The sequence below is a fragment of the Amia ocellicauda genome, chromosome 12 (genome assembly GCF_036373705.1).
Source record: "Amia ocellicauda isolate fAmiCal2 chromosome 12, fAmiCal2.hap1, whole genome shotgun sequence".
NCBI lineage: Eukaryota > Metazoa > Chordata > Actinopteri > Amiiformes > Amiidae > Amia > Amia ocellicauda.
In genome coordinates, this window is record NC_089861.1 from 14099602 (window position 1) to 14127598 (window position 27997).

Below are 27997 nucleotides of genomic sequence, written 5' to 3' on the forward strand. Positions count from 1 at the left end.
ATATTTAATGTATTTTTATGCTCACTGTCAAGTGTGTCCGTATTTAAAGAGATCTCGGTTTGTTTCTGTAGCTAACATCAAAATCAAAATCACAATAGTGAATGGAAATGCAGAAAAACAGCCCTTGGCTCCTTTGGTTTAAAATATGTATTTATTTTTAGGAACAACAAAGTAACATAACATCCATTCTAATTATATGGTCCTGAATTGTGTTTACCAAATAGTTACGTGTGTGCCCAATGTATTTGACTGTTTTCCCCCTGGTTCCTGTTCCTTTTCCAAACAGGCTGATTGCTTTAATCTTCAAATGTAAAACTGTACAGATATCAGAGCTTTTGTATTAAATCCCGTTTTCGGTATGCCGGTGTAGTCTGAGCTATATATTTTGTTTTTTGTTTCCCCAAAACAAGTTTAGAATGATTTACCGTTTCCCTCCCTTGTTTACAGTAACTTATAAATACCAATTACTATGCAGTTTCTACTGCTGGCAGTGTCTTGGATTTCACTACAACAGGCAGGTGTCTTCTGAGTACTAGCCCAGTCCACTTGTTTCATGTGGACAATCTGACAAAACAAACGATATTGTGGAGTTCCTCAACAGGATAATCTAGTTCAGTCCTGCTATTAAATGTGAGATTTCAGACTAGTTCACCTGTTTTTAAATAGAAGACAGTGTTTAGGTTGTAGATCCTTAGTTCAGGTTATTTGAGCTGTATTCCTACATTTGCATTTACATTATTTTTTTTAAGATTTTATTTTTATCAGAATTAGAATTAGTTAAAAAAGCAAAAAACCTAATTTGATTTAATGAATTTGATTGTCGCCCCTTTTTCAACCAGCTCTTTTGTATTCTTTATTTAGCGCATTTAAGTACAGTGCGAATAGAAGCGGCAATTAACATGTTTGCATAATATTGTTTTATTTACATCGTCCAGTACTGTTTGTTTACATCAACGTTGCTCTTGTTTGCAATGACTGGTAGTTTTTATTTTAGTTGGGTGTTAATGTAGGTTAACTACTGTAATTTGGTCACATAAAGAGTACAATTACAGCTGAATTTGCAAAGGGCTGGTGCTCCAAATGTCAACAGCAGCTTGTTAAATCCCCAGAAATACATCTGTTTCAGTGTAAAGAATTTGAATGTGATGGGGACATATCTCTTTCTTTTAAAAATATGAAGAAAATAACAATTTAGAAGAGAAAATTACACAAAAGAGGCTCACTATTTCAAAACCACCTTTAAGAAAGCCAGCCGTTTCTGAAAATACAATGGGGAACTTGTTCTTAAAATCTCTGTCTACTAAAGTGTAAATAACCATAACTTTACCTGACATGAACTCGGAGCAACACACTATGTAAGTAGACCATGTAGCACTAATATGATGCCACTAAATCCCTTTAGTGTATTTCAAATTAATTTAATCAGTGGCTGAACAATAGACTGACGCATTTTAGCACAGAATGTTCTGCCTGTGGTATGATGTATACCATTCAAGTCTTTATAGTTACATTTGTGTTTGTGTCTGTTTGTGTGATTATCCAAGAACCATCATCAGTATCAAAGTTAACTTCCATGGACCAACACTGTTCTGTAACCAAATAAACTCTCTACACCCCGAGACAAGGGGAACTAACTTATTAAGTATTTTAACCAATTATTGTTACTTTAAGTTGAAGTTATAACCTATAGTTTTCAGACTATATTTTGTGCAGCTTATCTAATATTTTTTATCAATAAATATATAAATATGTAAATAAACCATTTAGTGTTTCCGTTGACCCGGCTCTATTTTCAGTAAAGAATTAGCAGACATTTTGCTAACAAATCAAGTCAACACAACACATTTAGATGGAAGAAGCCAACCTGATCGACATCATTGCTATATGATCTGCCCGAACCCACTTTAAATATCATCTAATTTCTGTATTCTAACCTGAGTGATCAGTCCTCTTTGACTCATGCAGCCATCTGAGCCAAGTGAACAGACAGTGATAGCTGTCATAGAGGATTGGATACATTTCACAGTTACAAATTATTAAAGTGACATTTGTGCTGTAGCCGTCTGGTATCCTAGTAACAACAGCTCCTTGGTTGAAAATGTAGTTATTTTGATGTTTGCTAGACCTGGTCAAAGATGGTCCGATCCACTCCAAACTGGCACAGAATCAAGGCTGATCTGTGAATGTAACATAAACAAAGCCTTAGCCTCATGCCACTCCATCCCACAATGCACAAACATTTGCATTTGAACAAATCGCATTTCTTTTTCTTTTTTGGCTGTTACCTTTCACATAACAACATGCTCCAGGACTAAGTGTGTTGCAGCAATTAGTACAAATCACCAAATCATTTAATTCTGCGTTAGACTAGCAAACAGGAATGCAGTGTATCCTGGATTAGTGTTGCCAGTAAGAGGGTAAAACCATAAATGCAATAACCTCTGAACCCGAATCTGCTGTGTTTATCAGTGGATCATCGAGCATTTTTTCTCAGCTTAGTAAGACCATGCCCAGTTGAACAGTTTTGATGAGGGAGCCTGTCTGAACAAGCATTGATGTCTGAAATCTTTTCATCTGCATAGATTTTGCAGGAGTCCAGCGCTCGTCTCTGGCTTAATATTTTGCATCTGACGCTAATGAATCAGTCTGGCATGCTGGGAGAGATGGAGGCTGCAAATCTCTACTTTATTTCTAAAATTAAACAAAAGGACTTTTCTGTAGTGCATGGCCACAGATGAGGAATGTATTCCATCTCGTGCCCTGCAGTAACCCCTCTCCCCATTTGTGCTCCTTGGCCCTGTTTTTTCATAGTGTATCGGCAACGCTGTTTTTTTTTTTGTTTTTTTTTTAATTATTATTATTGTCAGCCAGAAGTCCTGATGCAAGTGTGATTCAATTCAGATGGCATTTCCAAGAGCTGTGGTCAATGCTGTCTCTGTCTGGCATGGCTCAGCCAGCAGGACCTTCCACACTTCATACCAGACATCAGTAACAGCTGCAGCGCTGGGGGCCTCGGCAGCAGGCATTCAGATCCCCATCTTGTCCGAAGAGAGCCCGTTCAGTGCAACAAATGCCCAAAACACAGCTTTCAGTGGTCACGTTCTCATTGAGGTCCAGCTGGACTTCAGGCGTGTTCTGCTTTAGGGTGGGCAAGGACCAACCTAAGCTAGCAACCAACGGAGGTTATTTTGTGTGCTGCCATTTTTTTCAGTGTTTGTGCACTGTGAATACAAGCTGGAACTTAGCAATCACTGGGTCTGTCTAGAGATCAAGGTAAGACCAGCACAATGAGATTTTTTTAAATATCACTGTAGAAATTAATATATTTAATGTTGTATTATTATAATTAACAACCTCTACCTTGTGTTGCCAGTCTTTGGGGTGTGGTGGACTAGTTGCAATCTGCCTTTCAGTACAGTCTGCTCTTCAGTGTGTGAGAGACCTTGCAGCTCTGATGATGGTAAATAACGGGGTCAGTGAGATTCCATTAGACACACAGACCGTGCCTTCCAGTCATGTGTGTGCAGCCCACAGTGGCCAGATTGTTATTAAAAACAGCGATGTAGCCGCAGCAGTTACTTTTCATCAGGTTGAACTGTATTCATCTGAAAGGCCTGACACCATTCCTGCCTGTGCAGATTAAAACAGTTAATCACTCCTGTGTGCATCCTGCACAGACATTTTTAACATTGACAGTGTGCCATGCCGAACATTGGCTTTGCTTTTGCTCTCCTAGTACGTACAAAACTGGACAGATTTATGTAATATTATTAAAACACTTTCTACTGCTACGTAGAGTGTCTTGAAAGCAATATGAGGGGTCCCCGAAAAAAACTAAAATTGCAAAATAGTAAATAAATACTTAAATGAAATTGCCCAAGAACATATGCTAAAAAGCATTTAAATATTAATGTCAGTGCTTCTTTAGATGGTTGAATTTGATTTCACCCCCTACCCTACCCTACCCTACCCTAGAATACACATATTCAAAAGGATATTCACAGCACTTAACGTTATACAGTGCATAATAAAGGTTCAGCTGTTTCTTTAAACAAAGCTGTAAGGGGGTCCGGATCTCCCACAGCACTGCAAAAATGCAGAGGACTACATTCCACAGCAACCATGGCAGTCTGATTGTAATGATCATTGCTGGGTGAATCATTTTTACAGAAGAAACCTGGGAACATAGCCTAACCAACAAAATACAATTAAAAGAGCTTCTATTATGAACCAAAAAATCGGTTATCTTGAAAACTGGATAGTTATCAGTAGTAGTCTCAGTTTTCAGTTCAGCGGTAAACAGTAGTAGTGTTTAATTTATTAAAGGGCTCACAAACTGTAATGGTATCCATAGTAATTTAGTAGCAGATATGTTTTTGAGGACTCCAAAGAGACCTTGTGTGATTTATTGACTGAGCTTTTTCCAGTTCACCATCATACATCACGAGGGAACACTGGAATTATATTGAAAGTCACAGCCATGTCATTACAGAAGTGTTTCCTGTTTCCAATAACTTGCTTTATTTAGTGAAAAGCAAGCTTTGCCATTTGCAGAAACTAAAACATCATCAATAAAAACTGCTGCCCACCATCATTGATAACAGGAGGCTGTTGCACATGAGAGATGTTCTAGTGTTTAAAACTTCTCAATGTTTACATCAATAATTGTGTTATGAGGTTGAACTTCTGAATACTGTATAACTCTTTCTTGATAACCTTGAGTGCTGTGACTCAACAATAGTAGCTCCAATGTATTGGGGGGTGCACTACTATAGAAGAAGGAGCTTGACATATAGCCCCCATTAGCACTTATGTGTGGGATATAGGCTAGGTGCTATAGAGCAACACTAAGAGCATTCTTTACTTGGAAGAAGAAAATAAAAACATACTGCCGCATTCCAGTTTTGATTTTGCAACTGGAAATCACTGGTCCTGGGTAACCTTTGAAGTAAGGCTTTTTCTTTTTTAACCATTTTAGGTTAACCTTCCTTCAGGAATGAATCCCCTAGGGCTCCCAAGAGTTTGTCTACTATCACTGTCTGCTCAGGGTGCAGGGCTATGCCTGTAGCTTGTGGTCTCCCATTTCCCAAAAGGCTATACCTCCAGCCCACTTAGGAATAGGGATTGTAACGGGTGTATAAGTTGGGAAAAACAACTTTGTTTCTTCCCAAAAAAATGAAAAAAGAAAACTATGAACTTCCATTTTCTTGACAGTGAAACCATATGTTCTCGGGTGTATCAGATCTGACATCTGCAATATTGCGCTTATGTTTTCTAAGTTCTCCTGGACAAGGGCATCTGCTAAGAAAAAAAATTAAAATAATTAATAATCGCCACTCGGTCATCACTTTTTAGCAGTCCTACCAGGATCAGAGATGGAATTGTATTTGATTTATGGTTAGAAACCACTGCACATGAACTTCTTTTTTCTATGGCCAGCCTTTTACCTCCTGGATAACTGCTTAGATTTACTTTAGGTTGGAGGTGCATTAATCGTGCTAGAGGTGAATGCCCTTATGATTGTGTGCCATCCATCTGCTGGTTTTATTGTACAGCAGGATACTTTGAAGGTAATAATAACCATAAAAAACTCCTGCTGACATCAGGTACTGAATGTCACTTTTTGTTCCATTAATCAGATCATAAAGTCATAAAGTAGGATATATGTTTTTTTTAATTTAGCTTAACTCAGCATTTTCCTCTCATTGTAACATGATTATTTTTTTTTACATAACATTAAACCTTATTTAAAAGTGATTACAGCTTAACAACTATGTTTTGAAAAGGATTGAATAATACTTTTACACACTATGTAAACTGTTTCCATCATTGCAGTTCAGCATAACATTCTGTCATTCCCTTTCAGTAAGCTATGAGTGTTTTGTTAATGTACAGTAATGGCAGAATGCTTTTGCACAAACTGTAGAGATTCAGCCACATAGATGCTGTCTACTTCAATACAGTCTATGTGGCCCAGAGGTGGGGAAAAATGGGACCTCGATCATGGTAAATGTCTCTAAACAGAAACACTTTCACGCATACATGCTGCACAGCTTCTTACATTTGAAGGTCAAAAATGCATTTTGACAACCATGACACACTACTTACGAATTATGTTGGGCTAGGACTGCGTGTCGTTTTTGTTTCACATTATTGTTGCCCAGCTGAATATTTAAACTGAAGGGTATTGTAATGGAAGACGCCCATTTCTTCATGGGATGACAAACCGTATTCTGTTTTAGTGTTTCACAACTGAATGCTTGTGTCAAATTCGATTTTGCATAGTAGGGAAAGGAAATGTACTAGTAGGCTAGTCGTTGTAGAAGAAGACGTATATATAAACATTCAAACCACTTCTCCGAAACCCTTTCCCCGAATACAGCCAAAGATGGTCTGCCAGGTACGGTTATTTCTTAATTGAAAACCAGTTGTTCCTATAGAAAAGAAAAGTCTGCCATCAGCCAATCAAATGTATATATTGGTGTATTTATATATAATACAATGTACTAGGATTGTGACATTTTGTATTATTATTATTATTATTATTATTATTTATTTATTGGCAGATGCCCTTGTCCAGGGCAACTTACAAAATATAAGCACAATACAAAGTGCAATAATACAGTGCAATTCAAGGCAGAATACATTTTAGAAATTCACAGTTTACACAAGTGTATATGAGATGTACAGTAAACAATATATAAGGTCTTACATCCTAGAATAAAAAAGCTGATAAGTGCAGACAAGATGTTAAGTCAACGTTAAGAGCTAAGGGAAAGGGAGCATAGGGGATATCAAAATATCCCCTGTAGATGACTATATCTGTAAACATGCTGGCAACAGCAACTGAATGAAGCAGATTATTCATGATTTCTTAGTGATATTCCATGTGTCAAAAGTATCCGTACATTTGCAATAAATCATGTTCCAAAATTAATTACTGCATGTTCCCAAGTTATATATATTTACATATATTTTGTTCTCCTACTATGCTGTACTTGCTTTGCCCGCGGTGCATTGCTGCCTTCAGATATTCAGTTATGCCTTCGACACACACACTGGTCCATAGGGATCATTTTGAAATGTACTAGCATTCTGTGCTGAATACTGGTCAGTGTGGTACAGAGTGCGAGGCCAAGTTGTCAGTGTTTACTCACTGCTCGGAATAGCAGCCGAGCAAAAGAGGTCAGGTGGTTTGTTACTTCTCCAGCATGCTGAACTGTTGCGCAGAGTTCTCAATGTATGCTGGCCTAAATTTAAGTAATTTATTCTTCGGTTTTGCCGTGTTTTTTGTAATTGGAGGGTGAAGCAGGAAAAAAAAAAAAAAAGTATGTCGCAACCTGTTGGTCGACTACATGCATTGGATGTTGACATGCTGAGCAGAAGAAGCGTGTCGAGTCTCTCCGAACTGAGTCGTCTGTGTGGCACGCTGCCTTTTGCTGAACCTAATTTAAAGCAGCTGTTCAGAGCAGCACTGGCCATTTAAACCTGGCCTCTTAAAAAGTAAAGGGAGAGCCCAAAGTAACCCGAGCTCTTTGTCCCCAAGGATATCTAAACCGAAATTGCTTTGTCATGTACTGGAGCAGTGCCCCCCCACTCTTTTTGTTGTTGTTACAATGGAGGTACAGGGCAATACTAATGCATTTGCATGGAGGTCATCCAGTGCAGTGTGGAGAGATCGTGTAGTGCGTTATGTTCAGACTATTGTTCTAGTGCTGTCTTTCTCTGACAGGCCTTGCACAGTACTGTGGATGCACAAGTTGTACCTTTCAAATGTAATGCTGTATTGAAGTGGGAAGCCAGACTGCTTATTATAATCTGTGCAATATTTAATTTCTTATTTGTCTGTAATTAAAGAAACTGAAGCTAAACAAGTGGTTTTGATGGTCTGTTTGAGATCTTTGATACCTTAAAAGCCTTAACAAAGAAATCAGTAATACCGTTTTGGTTCTGTGTCCATGGCTTCTTTTTTCTTGTTGCTGTCCAGACAGATTCTTCAGAAATGACAACGTTTATGTCTTCTAGGGTGATTGGCAGGCTGTATTTTTGTGGGAATGCTTCTCTTTTAAGACTTCTCCCATGAAATGCATTCCTCTCTCTGTCAGGAATGTTGGGAGTCGCTGTTGTTGAGTCTCTCCTGCTCTGTGCCACGCCATATCGAGTCTGAGACTGCAAAACAGCCCTGTTTTCATTGGCCACAGGGAGCTGTTCCTGTGGATGTTTATTTCAGTTGGTTCGGCTCTCCTTTGTTGACGGGATGGAGCGATGCTCTCTGAGCTAATGTTGGCTCGCTAACAAAGGGGTCCTGCAGATGGAAAAACAGCAGAAAGCTAAATAATAATTTTAGAAAATCACATTGTTAATCGGGGTAAAATCTCTAGCCAAAAACAATGCTTCAAATCACATTCCTTGAAGTCCAGAGCTAAATCTTAAGTGATCATTTGTTACATATTTTTTCTTTCTTAATGCAGATATAAAGGTTGCCACTATTTACATTCTTAATATCCTATTGGGTAATACAGTTCTGTAATGCTGAATTAAGCTAGTTAAACTATGTGAGTCAGTTTAAATACAGACTAGGCTGGTCCTTCTGTAAATTCTTCTGGGTGTGTCGACCACAAAGCCGCAGACACTGGCAGGTCAAATCCAGGGCTACACACTCCTTTGTTTCATCTTCCATACTGATCTTAGCAATATTACCTTACTGATGTTATCAATGATCAGATGTCCTAGTCCCAGTGATAAAGCTGTGAATGGATCTGATTCAGCAAAACAACAAATAATGAGTCACAACCCTGGCTGTTGATATTAAAATAAATATCAGTTGGATGTTCTCCAAGCCGCCACGCATATAAAACATAGAGTGCATTACTGGCACCTGGTCATTAAGTGTACACTCCACAAGCTGAACCCAATGACTTTCAAAGAATACGCTATCTGTGGGATAGAAAACGTTTGGTCTAATGTACATCGAAACTTTAATCTCTTATGTTTTGAGAGATGCTATATCAGAAAGTGCAAAATTATGACTAATGCCTTTTTGTCTTTTCTTTAGATTTTTAGTTTTAAGATGGCCTGCCACAATAGTTGACATAGTGCTAAATATGAGTATTTCTTCAGCTTCTGTTCTAACTTCCTCCAAGCTTCAATATGTGTGTCATTTCAAAGATATGTGGTGTTTTTATGATCTAATACCGTCGCAATACAGCACTCACATGTTGATTCAACTGTGCAAATGTAACTGTTACATTTAAGAAGACAGCTTGCAATTGAGCAGGCGTTGTGTCCATAAGGTGGCTGTATGCCTGATATATCTGACAGCTGCTGGGGGAACGACATGTTCATTGTGTCAGGGCTTGGCATTAGACCACTATAGGTAATTCTTGATGGACAGCAGCCTTGAAAACTCCACAAGCACAAGCCGGCATCTTGAAAATGATGTGCATTTGACTTAAAATATTGAATACTCATCAAGATCTGAAAAGTTAGCAACAGTTGAAGCTAACCTGGTGATAAATTGTACTAGGCTACATTCTGTTTTAAAGATCCACGCTCTTTGCTTTACATTTGAATTATAGCCATTTTATTTAAAGATTTGTTTAAAGCTAGGTGTGCTGTGAGGCTAAATATGTTTGTGAATGATGTTAGTTTGTGGCAGCTGTTTGTTGCAGTGTGTAAAGCCTGTTTTTTTTTTTTTTTTTTTTTTTTTTTTTTTAAAACAGAGAGCATTAGGGACTGCATTATTAAAACAATAAAGTGGGCCAAGTTAAAACCAATTAATTGATTTCAGTAAATGGGCTTCAAATGGCAGAGGGTGAGAGAGTTCAGTTTTGACTGTGGCAATTTCTAACCTTTAACTTTGTTTTTGTTTTTTTCCCCTTCTCTTCTCGCTCCTCTCTGCAGGCATGGAAGAAAAGGTGGTTTGTTCTTCGCAGTGGCCGTCTCACTGGGGATCCAGATGTGCTGGAGTACTACAAAAATGACCACACCAAGAAACCCATACGCGTCATTGACCTGAACCTGTGCGAGCAAGTGGACGCCGGACTGACGTTCAACAAGAAGGACCTCGAGCACAGCTTCATTTTCGACATCAAGACCATCGACCGGGTCTTCTACTTGGTCGCGGACACAGAGGAGGAGATGAATAACTGGGTCAGGTGTATATGTGACATCTGTGGGTTCAACCCTACTGATGAAGGTAAATAACCTGCACTCGGCTGCTGTGAAGAATCTGTTGAGATTTGCCCTCTGACCTCTCTTGACCAGCATCCTTTTAGATTCAGTGCCCATGCTGTCATGTGGGCTCACAGACAGCCCTGGGGTTTGCGGTTACTAATTCGACAAAGCCAATCGATCTTGCACACTGCATAAGCAAAGGTTTATGTATAGTATAATGAAGGCTTTGTTTACTGTTGACGCTGCAAAGCACCTATGAGTGTAATGTACTGTGCTCAGCTTTCAGGACCTGTAAACACTGTCTTACTTAGCTCCGGTTGAGTGATGGGTTTTTGTCATGGGAAGGACAGCTCAAGTGAATAAAAATGAAGATGTATTGAACTGTATCGGAGAAAAGGGCATCTCTGAATCCCACACATGGCTAGATGAATTTAGAGCACATGTGCTACTGGCATCCTCTTCTTAATAACTGGATTCAAACTCCATTTATGTTATGAACCACCTCACTATCTGGCCCAATTGAGCACTTCCTCAGTACTTCCTGAGTACAGACCGGGGCTGAATGTTGTAAAGGATTAATGAGGGCTTGCACTGTCATGAGAAGAACCTCTTATTTTGACCTGCTGCCAGCATTCCCTGTGAACACTGCTCTCCCTCTCCTCCAAAGGCCGAAAAAAAAAGTGAAATCTCCATAAATGACAAAATAGTGGCAAATGGACTAATGGTTCCGGTAGTCAAGTGATGTTCAGTGTCGTGTTTGGGAAACATGCTGGTAAACACTGCCTCCTTATGAGAAATGTCTTTCTTCTGCTGAACACATTGTTTGTTTTGTGGCCGTGCCAGTCTTCGTCTGCCCCTGTTGGCTGGATAAACCATGCCACGGTATGAACTGGTTCACTCCAGTCAGCCGAGAGCACAAACCCTGGAATCCCAATAAAGTCCCCTCCAGTATCAAATTATAATAAGGATGGAAAAACTAAGACTTGACCGATAAAATCCAGTGTATTTATCACATTTCACATCTTTCACCTTTAATCTTAGATAGGGAAATGATGCCGAAAATAAATAAACAAAAAGGAAATATGATAAAACCTCATGATCCAAGAGCTGTTGTATTATATTTTGATATTTTTATTTTTATTTTCTCATATCATGAGAGATTATCTTCATTAAAAATGAAAGGCAATAAAAAAGTGTCCTGAGATGGGAGAGCGCAGGGTATTGTATATCCTAACATGCAGGTCACTGACAGACATATTAAAATCCTGGATTCTCCTTTCCCCCTGGGAGAAACTGAATTGCGGTTTCACATGGCTTGTGAATCCGGCAAATGTTTTCATAGGAAAAGTAAATATATTTTGTTATATTTAGGTCTAAGTATCTGCTAGACTACATTTTCAATGCAGTAGCAATGTCGCCAAGATGACATTTCAAACCTACAGTGCCTGTCAGCAGCCATTGAGAAAGACCTTCACGTTTAAATCTGTTGTCTTTTAACAGGCTCTACAATAAAGCTTTGTTCATAAGTATGCCCCTAATTTTACCTTTATTTTTCATCTGTGAGAGACAACTTTGTTCAGTAAAAAACTAGGAGTGGGATAAATGGATTAGTTGTCGCAGAATGAATTTGAATTTGCTTGTGCTTTTTTGGGGGAAAAAACAAACAACAACAAAAAAATTCTACCTCTGTTTTTGCTGTACATTTGAACAGCGCTCCTATTAGTTCTGTAATAGTGTTTTTTGGGCGGTTGTTTTCTTAGGATTTTTTAGGATGAAGGCCCTTTATTTTGTTGCCCCCCTTAATTTGCTAATTGTAGAATTGAATTGTGGTATAATCGCAGTACTTTCTGGAAATATACCGTCCTCTCTCCTCTCTGCCTGTCATCTTCAAAAGATTAAACATGTCTGTTTTACCAGAATGTGTTTCATTATTAAAAAGTAAACAACTTTAATAACTACAGGCAGCAACATAAACATAAAGCCAAGAACAAAACTCATAATGGAGTTTTGGGCTCCATACAGGGATCCAGAAGCAGTCATTTAGGAACCCCATCCTGAAGGATTTCAAGTGATGAAACAATTGCACTTTGCATATTAACTTATACATAGTAAAATAAGTGTTCCTGGATGCAACAGCTGATTTGACAAGTTATCCTCAATACTTTAGTTAAGTAAATAAGGTGGATTTAAAATTCATCAGCCTTTAAAGTAGTGGTCTCTAACCCTGGTCCTGCCCCCTGTGTCTGCTGGTTTCCCCCCCAGCTGAGCTCTTAATTGAAACCTTAATTGCACTTGAATTGTCTTATTTCAACTCTCTCTCTCTCACACACACACATACACAAAATAAATAAACTTCACCAAAATGTAAAGAAGAGGGGGAAATATTAATTCCAATAATTTGCGGCACTCCTTATTTGTTTTAGTCATAGCGAAGCCTCCAGAGTATCCCTGATAGTTTTTCAATTGCCAGTAAGAAGACCCTAATACAAATGTTGGAAAAGCTAGAGTATAATTAGAATCTGCAGCCCACTTCCCACCCCCATGCAGACCAGCACGAGCTCTGTTAATGTCAAGCCAGTTTTGATAAAGATGGAACTTAGCAAGAGTATTTAAAAAAAAAAAAGGGTTCTTTAGCCCCAGCGAGAGTGTAGGTGGTGAAGGTGAATTAGAAAAGGGGATTTTCCCACTGCAAGAGTGAATCAGCATTCAGGCACAAAACATGTGAACAGAGACTGGCCTGCCTGCCTCGCTGCCTATCCTTGAGATGTGTAGTGCTGCTGGAGTGAGTCACAGTCATTGTACAGAACGCGCTCTGGGAATGAGAGCTGAATAGACAGCACTGCACAACAGACCTGGAATTAAAATAAATACGAGGCCTTGAGGAAACGCTGTGTGGGATTAATTGGTTTCTGAAAAGAAAATAATGAACACTTTAAAAAAGATATAGAATGAAGCAAGCTCTGTGGCACAGATGTCAGACTGAATATCATAGCTTGCTTATAGAAAGTATTATTGACAAATCTGGAATTGGGTCATAGAGGCTGAAAGTTGTGCAGCACTTTCAGATATTGTTTTAAAGGCACTTTATGAAATGAACTTGATATTTTATGAAGCCATACATTGCTAGGTAAATGAAATGACAAAAGCAGCAGCAGGCCCTCGCAATAGGGTTTATAGAGTTTGTCGCAATTTATTAACTGGATACACAGTTGAAATGCCAGAAATGCCTTTGCTAATGTTCTAACAGTAATGAGAAAATGAACGATGTATGCTGATTGATGCTAACATTGGTATGCGCATGAAACTTTGGATTACCAGAAAACAGATTTGTGTGAGGTTAGACATGAAAAAAAACGAAGACAGGCCAGCGTGTTTGTGTTGCATTCCTTTAAAGGTTTGGCAGGTGTCCTCTACGACCAGCTTGTTGCAGAGCCAGGTTTTTAATTAAAAGAGTCTGTGACACCTCAGCAAGTGCTGCAGTATTGCATGGTGGGAGACCACAGATGGCAAGCAAAACCAGCAACTCTGGAAGCACTCGTCTGCAGCCTTGCTTGAGCTACGTTCTGTACTCTCTACTGTGGGAGAAGAGTTTGACTGCTTGCATGAGACAGATTTACAGTTTTACACCTGACATATAAATGTTGGGATGATTGTGGTTCATTTGGCTGACATGTATCCAAGGTGTGAAGACAAGTTGGATATATTAGCCCCTTTGTCCTACTTTGTGAGGATCATGTTTCGCAAAGTATCCATTGCTCAACAGGAGGACAATGCAGTGCAATGTTGGAATGGACAAATGCTTTCCTTTTGTTCTTTGTGTCTTTGTGTTAGATCCTTGAAAATTGAATGCTTTCTAATCAGCGCTTAACTGAGTCTAATTGGTTGGTTTCTTTGTCTCCCTCCCTCTTTCTAAGATTCAGTCAAGCCCTCAAACCCATCTAACAGCGTAGCTATGGATGTGCCACTGCACCCCAGTCTAGCCCCCATGGGCCCCTCGCCGATCAATAATGTACCGCCCCCCTACCAGCCTGTCAGCATCCGTCACCTGGAGTCCTCATCCAGTCAGGAAGATCCTCAGGACTACCTGTGGCTGTCCAACTGTGAGAGCAAGAAGCCTGAACCCGCTAGGTGAGAACTTGACCCAGAGCCTTCCCTTCACTTAGCCTCTACACAGCCTGTGTCATTGTCTGCATTATCAAGGGAGAATAGTGAAATTCAAGGGCCAAGTCCTGGTAAACATTCACAGTCTTTTAAACATCCCTCCCAAAAAAAAAAACAATAACTTGATGTGCATATGACATTATTTGGAAGAACATACAATTCATTTTCCACACTTAAAATGTCTATTGTCTTATAATGTTTTATATATATTGAATCCGTTCTGTCCCCTCTGGGATGAGTGTCTTCACCGTAGTCATTTCCCCCAATGTCTCCTGTGTCTGCACACTAGTCTGGCATCGTCTTTCGCCACAGAAGAGGGGGATGAAGAGTACTTGCTGCTTGAAGAGTGCGAAAGCAAAAAAGCTCCCCTGGCCAGCGTGTGAGTGGTGCTGGAAAAGTGTGGCTTAACACACAAGCAACAACTGTCCCTGCGTGCCCCCCCACCTCCCAGCACTGCACGAACATTAACAACCCCCCCCATCGCACGTCTTACAAAATGTGTGGCATTCTCAGTGAAACTCAGTGCCAGTTACATTACATTAGTTAGGCTAGGTGAAGCTTCTCCTTAAGCAGTTCTTAGCTTTAAAGTTTTTGCACATCAAATGAGTAACGAGGCTGTACTTTACATTTGGCAGGCATTTTTCTTCATTTCAGTCATTTATTTTGTATTCAGTTTGAGTCCAGGTTTGCTAAAAGAAAAGGTTTGGAAATACTAGTTGACTTTTTTGGATTTATAGATTGATTTATATATGTATTTATTTGTGCTTGATTGTTTTATTTTAATTTTGCTGGATTTTGAAAATTATAATTTCTCATGCTTAACATTTACTGATCTCGCTATACGTAGCTTGGTTTTGTATGGATTGATGTTTATTACAAAACGTATGACAGGTGTTAAACTTTCTTTTAGTACAACCTTGATATTTTTTGTATGTGTTAAGGTTTTTGCTGTCCCCCTTGTGGCCCAGTCCAACCTAATTATGTAGTTTTTTTTACACTATAGTATTTTCCACTTTACAGGCAGCAGTAAATCAGTTCAGTGGTGTAAAACGACCTGTTCCATCCGACTGATTTTATTTCTCATAAATGCTGGACTGAGGTCAAAAGTGATCCATATTCCAGTCTTGTTTTTCTGCTTTTAAAACCCAACTTTATTGAATTGTTGTTGTAACAACTGTTGATTCGTTTTCAGTTTTCTAATGTTGTAAAACTCACTTGTATTGCATAAATGCACATGCCAGAGAATGTAACAGGAATGACGTGATGTTTTTTTTTTGCCGTTTTGTTTTTAACAGTTGCCGTGATTTTTATTTGATTTGATAGATTTTAGCCACCTGCTACTACTAAATACAGCACTTTCCACTGTTTCTGAATTAAGTGTACGTGTGCTCTCAGGAGATTTAATCTTTTTTTTTTTTTCCCCTCTTGTGCTGGGTTGCTCAGGCCTCATGCAGATTCCTCCAAGTCCACCTCCTCGGAGACGGACTGCAACGAAAACCTCACCTCGCACAGGTCCTCTGCCTCGAAACACACCTCCGTCAACGGCTTCTTCCCCCAGCAGGCCGGCATTTACGACTCGCCGCCCCCCCGCGCCGCCTCCCTCTCCGTGGAGTCGAGCCTCTACAGCCTTCCTCGCAGCTATTCCCAGGACACTGTGCTCCTGCCCAAGACCGCCTCCTCGCCCCAGGTGCAGGAGGCCGACTCTGGGGGAGACCTGTACGTCTTCAACACGCCCTCTCGCAAGTCCTCCATGGAGACGCAGATGCGGCAGGTGTCGATTAGCAGCTATGACATTCCCCCCACTCCGGGCGGGGCCTCCACTTATCAGATCCCCAGGACAGCTTGCCCTGATGGGGCCACGGTGGGACAGGCTTCCTCCCTACCGGACGTACCCCCTCCCCGCCCACCGAAACCCTCCCAGGCTGCCCCCCCAGAACGCTCCCCTACAGATACGTACGCCGTCCCCCGATCGGTGTCTGAAACGGACAATAACTACTGTGTTCCCACCAGCACCGGAAACAAGGCCCTCCGTAGCAACACCATCGCCACTGTGGACTCCTCGCGCCTGTGGAAAGGTCAGTATGAGCGTTACTTAGCACAGCCTCTCACCAAAAGCATTGTGGGTAATTAGCTACCCTTAGGAAAACAAAAACTCAAACCCAAAACTCCCTGGCACGTGAAGCCAGCTCTTCTGTTGCCGTAATGAAAGTGTGCCCTAAAGAGATGCTAATCTGCGGAGAGAATCAATGTGATGGTGTAAGCGTTCATGGCAGAAGCAAATAAGGTTTATTTAAACAAAAGAACATTTACAAAAGTGTATGGATTCTCAGGGACTAGAATAAAGCATCTTAAACAGAAGACAAAATCGGCATTGTACATGAGCCTGGCAGTGATACAGGCTGCATTCACATTCAGAGAGCCAGAACAATGCGAGTTTAAATAAGCCATTATAGAAGCTGAGATTGTAGGAAAGGTATTATGATTTAATATGATTTTTTTTATTGAATTAGTTTTATTAGCCTGGTTCCATTTATCAAGTGTGATCGCCAAAGGACTGGTTTCATCTCCTTTATTACCTTAATCGAAAACCCTGTCTTGCCTTCAGGGGGGTTTGCTCCCTTCTATTGCTTTACACCGTCTGAAACTTACGTGTGAACGAGGAAGTTAGGCAAGGTAATCTTCTTATCTCAGGAAGTATGTGTATAAGAACCTATAAGAACATGACGTATGTAAGCAGGCACTGTCGTGGTCTGACACATTTTCTTTATTGAGTTAACTAAAGGAAAAGGGTCTGATGCAGAAACTATTTTAAATTGCTTTAGGAAGGATCTCTAATGAGAGTAGTCGTTAGTACAGATGTTCTAAGCTGAATTATCAGAGAGATAAAGCACTATACTGAGCTGTAAATCCAATATTATTGTTTTTTTTGAGGGGGGAAACGCCTTCTAGTGGTCACTCATAGGGGAAAAAAAACAGGACTTCAGGAGAGGGAGAGAGAGAGATATATTATCAATTAGCAATTCAAATTATATCCCTTTGTCAAAGGTTCATTATACCATTATTTCTGTTGTGAGTAGTAATCCTTACATTTCAGAACATAAATTCTTTACCTGGATATCAACTATTTAGTTGTTGATAGAGATTATATTAATGAAAAGTGAATACCATTTCCCCTACATACTGAAGACATCTATTTACAGCATATGTTTGTAGTTTTTCACATAAGAAAATCATTGGTATACATTATCTTGTACACATCGTATCTGTCATCTCCTTGGAACTGGAAACAAATTCTCAGCTTTTCAAATGTAGGTAGTTTACACAGTGTACTGTAATAAGCATCCGTACTGAAAACACTTGAATACACGGTCCAATGTCTATTATTATCATCTGTGTAATTGCTAGATTGAGCTACATTAGGAGTCCGTAAAAGTGAGAGGGTTTGGATGATTCATCATTATTTCAAACCACAAGATTGTAGGCTTCAGATGGAATCCAGGTTAAAAGCGAGCTGTTGTGATTGAAATGGCTGCTTTTGAGTGTGTGTGTGTGTTGATAAAATGTCAGCCTTGATTCCATGCAATTGAGTCATTTAAGGAGGTGAATCTTATTGTGCTTCTTTCTCTCTGATAATGGCTGGAAACAATAACCAAATTGAGCATACTAACAACACAAAAGATCTGCTGAGAATCAGATTCACTTTCTCGACCTTTCTTGAATTATTATAAATTGAATTGGTAAAACAAATTCTTGGTTTTGCATCTATGCCTTTTGGCTCACGTGCTCATTTTAAACATGATGTGAAAACTTCCCCCCCACACTTGCAGTCACAATCACGCATGTGCCTAGGCAGTTTAACTGAAATGCATGTCTTTATAAAAAAGAAAGAGGAAAAAAAAAAAAAGTCTGTGGCCAAGTTCTGTAATGGTGCCGTTCTGATTGGTTTAAACGGCCAGGGCTAAATGTATGCCTGATTGTGCCAAGGGATTCACTAAGAACAAGCCTCCCTTGTGATCCTCTTCCTGTGACTTCCAGTGTCTCACTAAATTCTCAATGTGTTGTGATGAATGCTTAATGACTGCAATTAAAAGCCTACAATTATGCTGGAAACTGAACAGCCATCTGATGGGTGCCTACAAGAAAGTGTTTTGAGTCAAGAAACCAGCTGCAGCATCAATGTATTATTGTTGTTTTTATTGCTGATCCTTTTACTCCAAAACACAACCACCACTTTCCATATTGTACAGTATACTCCTAACACTGCAGAATGGGATGCAGTGCAAGGGTTGCATTGTGAATTATTTGTATATATTCTTAGCAAGTGATTATATCAAAGATTGAAAATATTTAAGTGTCTTTTGAATTTGGATTCTGTCACTGTTTATTTTATCCTGAAGTTGAATCTCGATAACCTCCATTGTAATATTTATCTTGTCTCTCGTTGTATTTTGCAGATTATGGCTCTCAAGATTGCTATGACATCCCCAGGTCATTTCCTACAGACAGAAGCAGTTCACTCGAGCTAAATGAAAGCTTCAATAGTTATCTAGTAAGTTAACCTGGAATGCTTTATAAATGAGTTTCCTTAAAGTAAATATAGTTGTTTATTTCCCCCCACTGCTTTTGAAATGTTTCTGAATTCCCAAAGATTGGTAACATGATTTTATGATTTTGAAAAGTTTGAGTTCAGTTTAATACCAAAGACTAACACTCATTTAGTCATTGTAGATTTTGTTTTATCAAATATTTTCAGGATACAGACATGTATACACAGAAATCCAGCATATAAATAAGGAACAAATGTACCTTTAGCCATCACATTTTATTGTAATCCAAATTACATACAAAATATAAAAATAAAAACATACCAGGAAGTATATATTAATATACTATATACTTTATTTTATCAGTGGAACAGCCATACAAATGTAGAGAAAATGTACACATTCATGTCATCGACTGACAGCAGCAGGGTTTGTATAGTTCGTACAAGAGCACGGGAAACCAGCATAACCACGGCCTGTAGAGTCTACCATAAGTATTCACATGAGAAGAATGATCAGATATGATAGGCACTCCTATTAAGGCCTGTCATTTAATGCAGGAAATATATAATTTTCTATTGTTATTTAACATTGGTTGTAAACGAACAAAAATATACACGTGGGGGCACACGCGCACACATATTTGAATATGCGTAGAAAACTTCAGCAGCAGCGATGAACAAACAGTCTGCTATTCTGAACGGCTCTTAAATGAAGTATTGTTTGAAGAATCTGAAACTTGGCATCAGACAACTGACTGACGGCCGTTATTCTCCGTTGGAATGCGGAGACCACGGGGTCAGGGGTCATCATTGCCTGTCTGTTATATTATCAGTCGAAACATGTTGTTCCACTACACTAACGCTCTCTGGGTTTATGAAAGAGGAACAGAGGGCAGCTGGAAGAGATGGAAGCTGTAGTGATTCATACTCCACTGCCAAAGCTCTTTGAGCAGATCCTCCACATTATTGGTTAGGTATTTGGGTTCCCTTTCTACTGTTTGTGCCTGTGCCCGTCCGCTGATTTCATTAAAATCCAATATGTCCTACCAGGGCAAGCAATAATCATTATCATTATGGATTTTTATTTTTTTAATAACAGGAATAAATATAATATGGATAGCTAAATATATTTAATTGTACAGAAACCTATATGCCATTTTCACAAAGGGAAACACTTTGTACTGGTAGGCCTTTTGTTGTTCCTGGCAACTGCACAGTATTCATCTGCGCTGCATTCTAAGCAGTCACTACAGATGACTGAACTCGATTTAATCTCAAAATGTGGATCGGTCATTGGCACGTCAGTTTGTTCCAATCCAACCTGTCTTCTTCATTTGGCAGAAATGAAAACAAGCTCACTGAAGTCTTCTTTTTTTGCATTTACTTTTTGTCCTTCAAATATGTACAGACACATCTGGCGAAACAACATTTTTGTGTCCTGATTAATGTCCCCGATTACTTGTGTCCACGCAGATTTTATATCGTGGGACACACTCTAAAATAGACAGTACACCATGCCATAGATAGTGTATTTCACTGTATTATGTAATATGAAGATTTCTGTTATGCAAGGATTTGAAATAAACGTCAAGCATGAAATGGTTGAGCATGTTCAAACATAACGGTAACGAAAAGCACTTTTCAGAGTGAGGGGGAGCAATCAGAAATTTAATAGCTATATGTGTTAAATTATTGATTGTTATTAAAGGGGGGATGTGCATTCAGCACATCTGTATACCGGTAATGATCATATAGGATTAATTTCCTTTTGGTGTTACACAAAGCTAGGATAGGAAATTGATAATTCTGCCTTATTTACGTGGAGGAAGAACCTTGCCCTGATTTTAGGATGGAGTTACAACCCTTTTGACTCCCGTTATTTTAAAACAGAGAAACAAAGGTATGATGCCGGTGGTCAGCACGTCGACTGAGGAGATGGATGAGAACTATGTGCACATGAACGCCAACTCCCCCTCCCACCACCCACCTGGCAGCCTCTCTGAGCCAATCCAAGAGCCCAACTATGTGCCCATGACGCCGGGCATGGAATTCCCATCCCTGGGGAAGCAGGTCCCCCCACCAGCACATATGGGCTTTCGCTCCAGTCCCAAGACCCCTCCCAGAAGGCCCGTTCTCACCGAATGCCAGCCTCCCCCGGTCGACCGCAACCTCAAACCGGACCGCAAAGGTGAGTGTGGACTCGAATGCTGAGGACTCGAAAGTGAGGAGTTGCTCGATCACGTCTGTGAGAACCTGTGCGCGTGTATGTGGCTGGCCTTGTTTGTACATTTCTAAAATTTAAGACTCACTGCATCAGTCTTTTTTCCTTCTTTTTTCCCCTGACTTTTCCAAGTGTCTGTCTTGTTCTGTTTCCAAGTGCCTGCCCATGTTTATGAACTCTTAACAGCTTCATGATTAGGAAACAAATGAAAAGGCATCACAGAGGCTTCAAAGGGTTCATATAATGCATAAATACTGTGGAGAATAAGAAAAAACAAGTGTAACTGAAGAGCTTGACAGTGTCTAACTTAAAAATGATAGAAGCTAATATTAGATTTATTAGTCCACTATTTTTTAGTGCTTTTTACTTCAATAAAAAAAAAAAATCTCTAGTATGTTAGCTGCTGTAGTGCTTCCATTTTGTATTGACAACGTTTTTGCTGACACTGACATGAAACTACAAGTGTAAAAGGATTTGGTGTTGGTTGCTGGCTTCACACGGGGAAGTCTGTATCAGTGTGGTGCAATTGTGACCCCAGCTCTGTCCAAAAGAGGCCTCCCTCGGTGACTTTGAAACCATAAACTCCTGTCTCCGTTCTCTCCAGTCAAAGGGCTCATTGATAAGACATAAGGAGATTTTGCTGAAGCATGTTAAGCTTTTATCATGGGCAATAACACCCAGAAACTAGGACAGAGGATGGAAAGAAGAATTTGAACGGTGTGCCAATGTCCTGAAATGCAACTGCAGCTGCGATGACCAAAGATTGCCTGAAGCCCACGTGAAGCGCTCGCAGGAATTCCTGGATATGAGAATAAATCTTTTTTTTCTCCCCTTTGACACTTTATAAAATGCATCGATCTTTACCAAGGATGTGAGGTAGGTCAGGTGAATTCAATAAAAGTTGTATTAGGATTATGACATTTCTATGAGTTCTTTGGTAATGCAATTTATTTTTGAGCCCCTCTTTAGTCACATAGCTCAAAATAGTTTCAAAATCATCCCTATATACACTCATTTTAAACTTAACGCCACAAAAGGACGTGCATGTTTTGAACATCAAATTTGCGTTGTGCAGAATGTTTTCTATTAGAATAAATATTTAAAATGTACTTATGTTGAAATATTGAATTATCAGTAACTGCCTAATTTTACCACATAACATCCTGGCAGTGTAATGATACCTTTGTATCTGTTGGAATGGCAGGTGAGAAAATTGTTGTTTTTACACATTTTAACACATTTTAGACATCTGATTTTGGTGTGACGTGACTGGTGAACATTAAGAAGTTCTACAACAATAGCAGAATAAAAAAAACATAGTCATTGTACAGTTGGACATTTTATAACCATGGGACAGGCACCGAATAATGTCCTTGTTTATGAAACCTTAATTTCTATGTTATTTCTCTCCATTTCACTTCATATAATATCTAGCTGGAGGTCTCTTCCTCTTAACCTCTGTCAGGAATCAGCTCTCTGGCTGTGTGTTTTCTGTGTCTGAGGCTACAGAAAGCTGCTTGTGTTGAGTTTTGAAAGTCATGGGCGTTTGAGCTTGTTTGTTGATTTGCTGTTCTGTGATGGGGGGTGGGGGGATTGCAGATTCCTGTCTCTGCTGCCTTTTCTTGCTTAGTCCTGTTGACGATGTCCTGCTAGCCAGCGCTGTAGATGTGTTGGGGGTGAATGGCGGGTGGCTCCGTTTGGTAAAAGGTGGCTTTCTTCATTCCTTCCTGTCTGTTTTCTGTAAAGTGGGATGCATTGAAATGGGCACACAGACACGCAAGGGGCATTGTCTGTGTGCTGTTTTATTTATGTATTCTTTTTTGTGGTGGGGGGGCGATTTATTTTTATTCTGTAATAAAAAATGCCGGCTTTTAAAAACTAAATTAACAGGCTGAGATCTGGCTGAGGTTTTTCCTTGTTCTTTATATGTCAATTTGTTTTAAATATTTCAATCCCTTCAATGCAAGTTTTCTTTTCTTTTCTCCTTCTTTTGAAATTCGACCCTTTTTTGGGGGGGCACAACATGTTTTGTTTGCTAATCCTTTACTGTCCAGACCTCCTGTTGCATGGAATAAAGCGTATGCATGCTGCGAGCTTGTGGCCAGCTGAGGAGCCAGCATGGGCGATGCGCAGGGCAAGCTGTGGTGGAAATAACCAGCTTAGCATAATACTGCATTGTCTGTTCTTGCACAGGGAGGGGGCTTCAGAGTGACGATTGTGTGTTCCCAAAAATATTATAACAAGAAAGTCTTCTTTTACCAATCAGGTCAGAGCCCTAAAACATTAAGAACTAAACCGATTGGTTTAGAGCGAACTGATTCTCAAACCGTAGGTGAATTCCCAAGACGACGTAAGGGTACGTACTACAAAGAGCTCTGTTCCTACAGGACATTTCAGTTCTCATGTCTGTGTGCCAATGGCTTAAACTCAATTAAACCTCAAGCATGCATTAAACTCTCTGTATTATACTGGAAGTCATTTGTTTTTCAGTTAATGATCTTAACCCACTGTTTGTATGATTGTCTTTGATATATGTATTGACCTCTTTTTCTGACCTGAGTTTGGGAAGATCTATATCATGAAAATACTTATACTTGATATTTATGATGTATAGCATCTCAAGCTCAACTCTTGATGGGCTGCCATGTCCTCCGGTTTGTGTTCCATCCCAGTTCCTTAATTGGTTTGATGAGCTGATTAATTGGATGAGTTTCATATTTTACAAAAAGGTTGCACATTCTGTTACAGGTAGTGTAACATAATTTGCATCAAAGTAATATTTGAAGCCATCAACTGTAGAAGACTTTAAAGCAATATTATAGGTCTAATTGATACATGAACTGGAATTAGTCGGTCAATTGAAAGCTCCAGTTTAAATGAAAAACGGAAAACACTGTGGCCCTCCAGGGACTGAGTTTGTGACCCCTAATACACAGAAATTTCAGCTTTGCACACAGAGTATAATGTTTATTTGCTACAGATTTTTGTATTTTGTATCGATTTAAAAGCACTGATCAAGATTTGTGAGATTTGTTTAGCTCCATAATCACCTTGGTATAAGAAAGTTTGTCCACTCACCTTAGAGATGCAATGGCCTCACTGCTCTATAAAGATTACAGTACACACACAGCCCAATATTGAGGTTACTTTTGCACTGTCAGTAACAAACAGTAATCCAGGTCTGTTAGCAGCCTTTGAACCTGCATCATTTTCTGTCTGAGAGTCTTAATTATACTGCTAAACCTTAAACACAATGCCAAATGCTCCTTGGTACAACATTTGATGTGAAGAAATGTATACTGCAGAAACGGTTCAGAGGGCATGTTAGTGCTTGCAGTAACTCAGCTGCTTGTTCCACTCAAAGTGTGATAGAAAAAATAATAATGCACCATTTGTAGAGTTTTTGTAGCTCAAGATAAGATATGTCTTTATTGCAACATAAACTAGAATAAGTAGGTAATTCAGAGCCCCAGTTGTGCTCCAGTCAATGTATTCTTGCTGCAAAAATTCTGATAAATAGCAAGTTACAGTTCTGTGTGAGGTATTGATATTAGTTAGCAATGGTTTTCTTATTAGGCAGGATGGCATACTTTTATTACTTCTAAGTATAACACTTCAGTTACAGTCTATTTTGACGCACAGAAGCACTCCAGACGATGAAAACCCCATCACTCCACTCTTATTGTTCATAGCTGTCTCAATAACAGATAGTTACTGTTTTGTAGTCTCTCAATTTTGCATCTGAACACAACCCTTAAAACTTAACATATACTGACACCTGCTGGACAGCGGAGGTATGCCACGGGCTACTCATGGTCCTTTTTATTATAGAATTTGAATAATCTTGTTGAAGATATGCTACTTAACCACGTAATCAAATCAGATCTTGTATTTGTCATTCTTTCTTCATTTAATCCTATTTTGTTCTGGCCTGAGTGATTTGTAGTAAACCTGTCAGCTGTTGGTTTTCACAAAGTCAGTTTCAAGAACTGTTTACCTCAGTTTTCCTGAATAATACTGTGAATCTTCTCCTTCCTAACTTTATTCAATAATACATTTATAATCTCATGTTTATAAATATGATTGCACTTTGTTGGCAATTAACTGATGTGTACTTTAATTACCTAACAGTTAATATTTCCAATAATATGCAAGTGAACAATTTGAAACTAATAACAAAGAGCCTAGACAATACAGACATTGCATACAGACGTAATACATTGGCTGGATTGTTGTCAGGCCAACTGGGTTTAAGCCACAGTCCGATATATTTTGCTCTCCATGTTTAGCTGCTTTTTAAACAATAATTAAACAAAAGTAAACAAACTAGATTGTTTTAAACTCTTGCACAATTGGCTTTGGACAGAGGCATCATTGAGATATTTTTGATTGAATCCAAGCTGCTTGTGCATGAGTTTGAGAAGCTATTGAGCTTATGCACTTTGTGTTCTGCCAGTAGCATAACTAGAAATGGATCGCAGGCACTAAATATGTCTGGGAACATGTTTAACTGTGAATGAACAAATGTGTATAAGATTTTACCATGTGTCAGCTATTATGCCTTTTTCTTGTCTTTTTTCATATCAATAGTGGCCATCTTAGAGTCCTTTATTTGGCCTCCTTGTCCATTTCAGTGTCCATTTTCTGTTGATAGTTGAAAGCTCCTCCAAATTGCATTGGATTTAAAATGACATCCAGGTGTGTTATTGTCCGTCCTCTCCACACATCAGAATAAAGCTGGGTTGTGCTGGTCAAACACAGTCAACTGGTTTGGAATACATCAGTCCATACACAGATTAAGTTATTGGTGAGGGAGAATCGGAAAGCCAAAATGCACATTGACAGAAAGAAAGGTTTTCCTAGTTTGAGACAGATACTGTACCGTGACTGTACCTGTGCCGCCACAAAGGAATTCGGTAAAATGGTACTTTACACTGTGGGTGGACCTAATTTATTCTGTGTGCTTTTTATCACATTCCTTAATTCAGGTCATTTTGGACGGTGCTCCAGTTTAAGAGGAAATATTGCTTAATTTTAGTATGACCGGTCATTATATGCTTCCATTGTAGAAAATTGATAGTACTGAAAAGGTTTATTTATTATTATTAACCTGACAACTTCTAAATATATGATTGCATGGTCTCATATATGTATTGTGCTAATAAGCAAGCACAGAAAGCCCACCCTACAGTAACAGACCGCTTCTTCTGTTCCCAGCTAAGCCAGCACCCCTGGAGATCAAACCCCTTCCTGAGTGGGATGAACTGCCAGCTCCAGTACGATCTCCTGTGACCAGGTCTTTTGCCAGGGAGTAAGTATCTTTCTCCATTCTTCTGTGAAGCCTCCACCTTGCTTAGATAGGATCTGAAATTGGGTAACCTGTGGGCAGAAAATGACATTACCCAAAGTTTCGACTTATCAGTTTGGTTATAATTGGTAAATTCTTAAAACCATCCAGAGATTATTGTTTAACTGGAATCTTTACAGCATTTAAAAAATATATCGCTGATAAATAAGTATAGTTTGTAAAATGAAATGTATTAAACCTAGATAATTTACTGAATAACATAGTTTTAAATTATGTGTCACTACTTTCGTCTACAACTATGAATTGAGGTGGTTCCATTTATGAACAATACTGTATATCACTGTACAGCTTAAATGTGGTGTTACAGGTGAATGTCTGTGCATTAAACACTGTCTGAAAAACCTGTCCTGCTAATCAGTCCCTCCAGGTTCCCCATGCCTCCGAGACCACCCTCGGTGCAAAGCACTGCCTCCAGCACTGACTCCCAGGACAGTGATGAAAATTATGTAGCCATGAACTCTAGCATGTCTGCAGACGAACCAGTATGTAAACCCAGCTCCATAACTACTGTTTCTCTTTGATTCTTTCCTGTGCCACTGTAGTCAACACATTCTTTCCTTCTGCTTGAATTGCTTATAAATCTCTGCTGCTCTGTTTCCCGTTGACAGTGTTTGTGTCGGTATGTGTCTTTGTCCCTGCTCGGTTTCCGAACATCGCGGCGAGTTGTAGCACGTGTCAGGGACTGAGATGTATTTCCCGATGCAGAACAGTTTCCAGGCCTCCAGTAAGACACCCTGTAGTGTGCGATGCAGTTGAGAACCTTTAAACCGTACATCCTCAGATAGGCAGGACTAAAGGACAGGCCTGAAGGACTCTCATTTTCATTTTTTTGTTTGTTTGTTGGTTGGTTGGTTGGTTGGTTGTTTTATTTAGCTTTCCTGCTATTCTCTCCCTCGGAAATCCACTGGAATCTGCTTCTCCTTCATTCTTCCTTTTGCATTCCATCTCTTAACCTCTTTATTTTTTTGAAATCATGTTTTTACCCTGAAATGAAGGACCCTTTTCTTGTCATCCATAAATCCTTCTGTTAACTGATCAGCATCTAAATATCCATATTTACATGATAAACATCTTCACCAAATTGGCTCTAATTCCACAAATATTCCTGTCTTTAAGGTCTTTTAAGGTTGTGCTTTTTTCAATTGGCATTACAGAAAGCCTGTTTTTTGGGTGTGGTGACAATGAAAGTGGTCCATGTTTATCAGTCTCTGTATGCTTTCTCTTGAACAGAATCACCCCTCCTCCACCTGGACACCCATTAATTTTCTACTGCCTTTTTTTCTAGTTCAGTTTTATTTTTTTCCTCATCTTATTGTCGCTCCTCTTTCCCCTTTGTTCTGTTTCCCTTCCGTTCTTTTCTGATTGCCCCCATTTTCTTCCTCTCTTTGCTCTGTAGAGAAGAGTCCTTCTACTGCACTGTCCCCATTACCCCTGTTAAGCGGGAGGTTTCAGACCTTGACACGATTGAGGAGGTGAGGTGCGATGAGTCTTAGAAGAGCAGTGAGGAGGCAGCAGTTGGTCATTG

The 27997-nt window shown here is 39.4% G+C and overlaps 1 protein-coding gene across 5 annotated transcripts in view; it reads left to right on the top strand.

Moving 5' to 3' along the window:
- Positions 1–27997, top strand: part of gab1 (GRB2-associated binding protein 1) — an 80281-nt gene that overhangs the window by 49165 nt on the left and 3119 nt on the right. The window contains exons 2-10 of one of the 5 annotated variants that reach the window (XM_066718406.1): positions 9904–10198; positions 14091–14304; positions 14627–14716; positions 15781–16412; positions 18792–18886; positions 20774–21071; positions 23371–23460; positions 26322–26415; positions 27869–27944. In XM_066718406.1, the coding sequence (XP_066574503.1) occupies positions 9904–10198; positions 14091–14304; positions 14627–14716; positions 15781–16412; positions 18792–18886; positions 20774–21071; positions 23371–23460; positions 26322–26415; positions 27869–27944 (1884 nt within the window). Of the gene's footprint in view, positions 1–9903; positions 10199–14090; positions 14305–14626; positions 14717–15780; positions 16413–18791; positions 18887–20773; positions 21072–23370; positions 23461–26321; positions 26416–26830; positions 26955–27868; positions 27945–27997 lie in introns of all 5 variants that reach the window. The other 4 variants (XM_066718405.1, XM_066718409.1, XM_066718408.1 and 1 more) reach the window with 4 other exon arrangements.